The sequence below is a fragment of the Carlito syrichta genome, unplaced genomic scaffold (genome assembly GCF_000164805.1).
Source record: "Carlito syrichta isolate Samal-C Ts95f unplaced genomic scaffold, Tarsius_syrichta-2.0.1 Scaffold89767, whole genome shotgun sequence".
Lineage (NCBI taxonomy): Eukaryota > Metazoa > Chordata > Mammalia > Primates > Tarsiidae > Carlito > Carlito syrichta.
In genome coordinates, this window is record NW_007033863.1 from 37,700 (window position 1) to 38,825 (window position 1,126).

Genomic DNA, 1,126 nt, shown 5'->3' on the forward strand with positions numbered 1-1,126 from the left:
GGCTGCAGTAGCCATGAGCATGCCACTGCACTCCAGCCTGGGTGACAGAGTGAGACTCCAACTCAAAATAATAATAATAATAATAAACCCATACACCAACTAGCCTTCCCTGTGAATGCATTTGGAGATAACAGGGTTTTTTGTTTTGGGGGGTTTTGGTTTTTGGTCTTGTTTTGCCCTGCTGTGTGTGTGTGTGTGTGTGTGTGTGTGTGTGTTTGTTTTGTTTTGCTTATTTTGTTTTGTTTTTTGAGACGGGTTTCACTTTCACTCAAGTGCCATGGTATGATCATAGCTCACTGTAGCCTGGAATTTCTGAGCTCAAGTGATCCTTCTGTCCCAAGCATCCTAAGTAGCTGGGAAGTGCAAAGCTTTGAGTATCCTCTGGAGCTTATGGAGGTAAGAAGTTCAGAGACTTCCCTTGGGCTCTTCCACTAACCACTGGGGCCTCCACCCAGACCCTGAGGACAAGGGTCAGAGAAGGGGAGAGCACCTTCAGTCGCTTGGCCTCTGGGCAGTCTGTGTCCATCCAGTCTGTGGCCACCTCTCCCATCAGACTCTCACCCTTGGCCATGTTCCTGCGGGGACAGTAGGAAGGGAGAATGTGAGGGGACATTGGGGACATCTGACTGGGAAGGAGGATTTGGAATGGAGATCACAGAGCAGAGATCACAGAGGTGAGGTCATGGGTCTGGAGTTGGGATCATGGGTCTTGTGTCAGTAGGCACAGAGGGCGGCATCAGTAGAACCAGGAGTCGGAGATTAGTAACTTCCAGGATCACGGAGGGAGTTAGAAGTCAAGGGGCTGAACACCAGGGTCTGGGATGTAGTGTGAAGTTAGGGTAAGATTGGGGTCAGAGGTCAGAGTGGGGTCGTTCTGGGAGCACAAAATCTCCACAGTCCGGGAAGGGGACAAGCAGGGTCCTCACTTCATGCCCAGCGCATCTTGGCCCACAGGCTCTCGCCGGCCCTTATGACCAGCAGCCACGTCCTTGTGCAGCGCGAAGCCCTCAGGGAACCAAAGGGTACTGTGCTCGCGCTTGCGCCGGGCCACCATGACGCCCAGGACGAGGATGACCAGCAGGAAGACAGCACCAGCCGCCAGCAGGGGCAGCAGCGGCACGCTAGG

At 53.4% G+C, this 1,126-nt stretch overlaps 1 protein-coding gene across 1 annotated transcript in view; it reads right to left on the bottom strand.

Moving 5' to 3' along the window:
• The window catches only part of NOTCH3 (notch 3), a gene marked incomplete at its 5' end in the record, with an annotated part of 37,685 nt that overhangs the window by 12,011 nt on the left and 24,548 nt on the right, over nucleotides 1-1,126 (bottom strand). The window contains 2 exons of the mRNA XM_008058452.2: nucleotides 491-575; nucleotides 927-1,126. The exon at nucleotides 927-1,126 is cut by the window's right edge and continues 18 nt beyond it. Coding sequence (XP_008056643.1) covers nucleotides 491-575; nucleotides 927-1,126 — 285 coding nt within the window. The remainder of the gene's footprint in view (nucleotides 1-490; nucleotides 576-926) is intronic.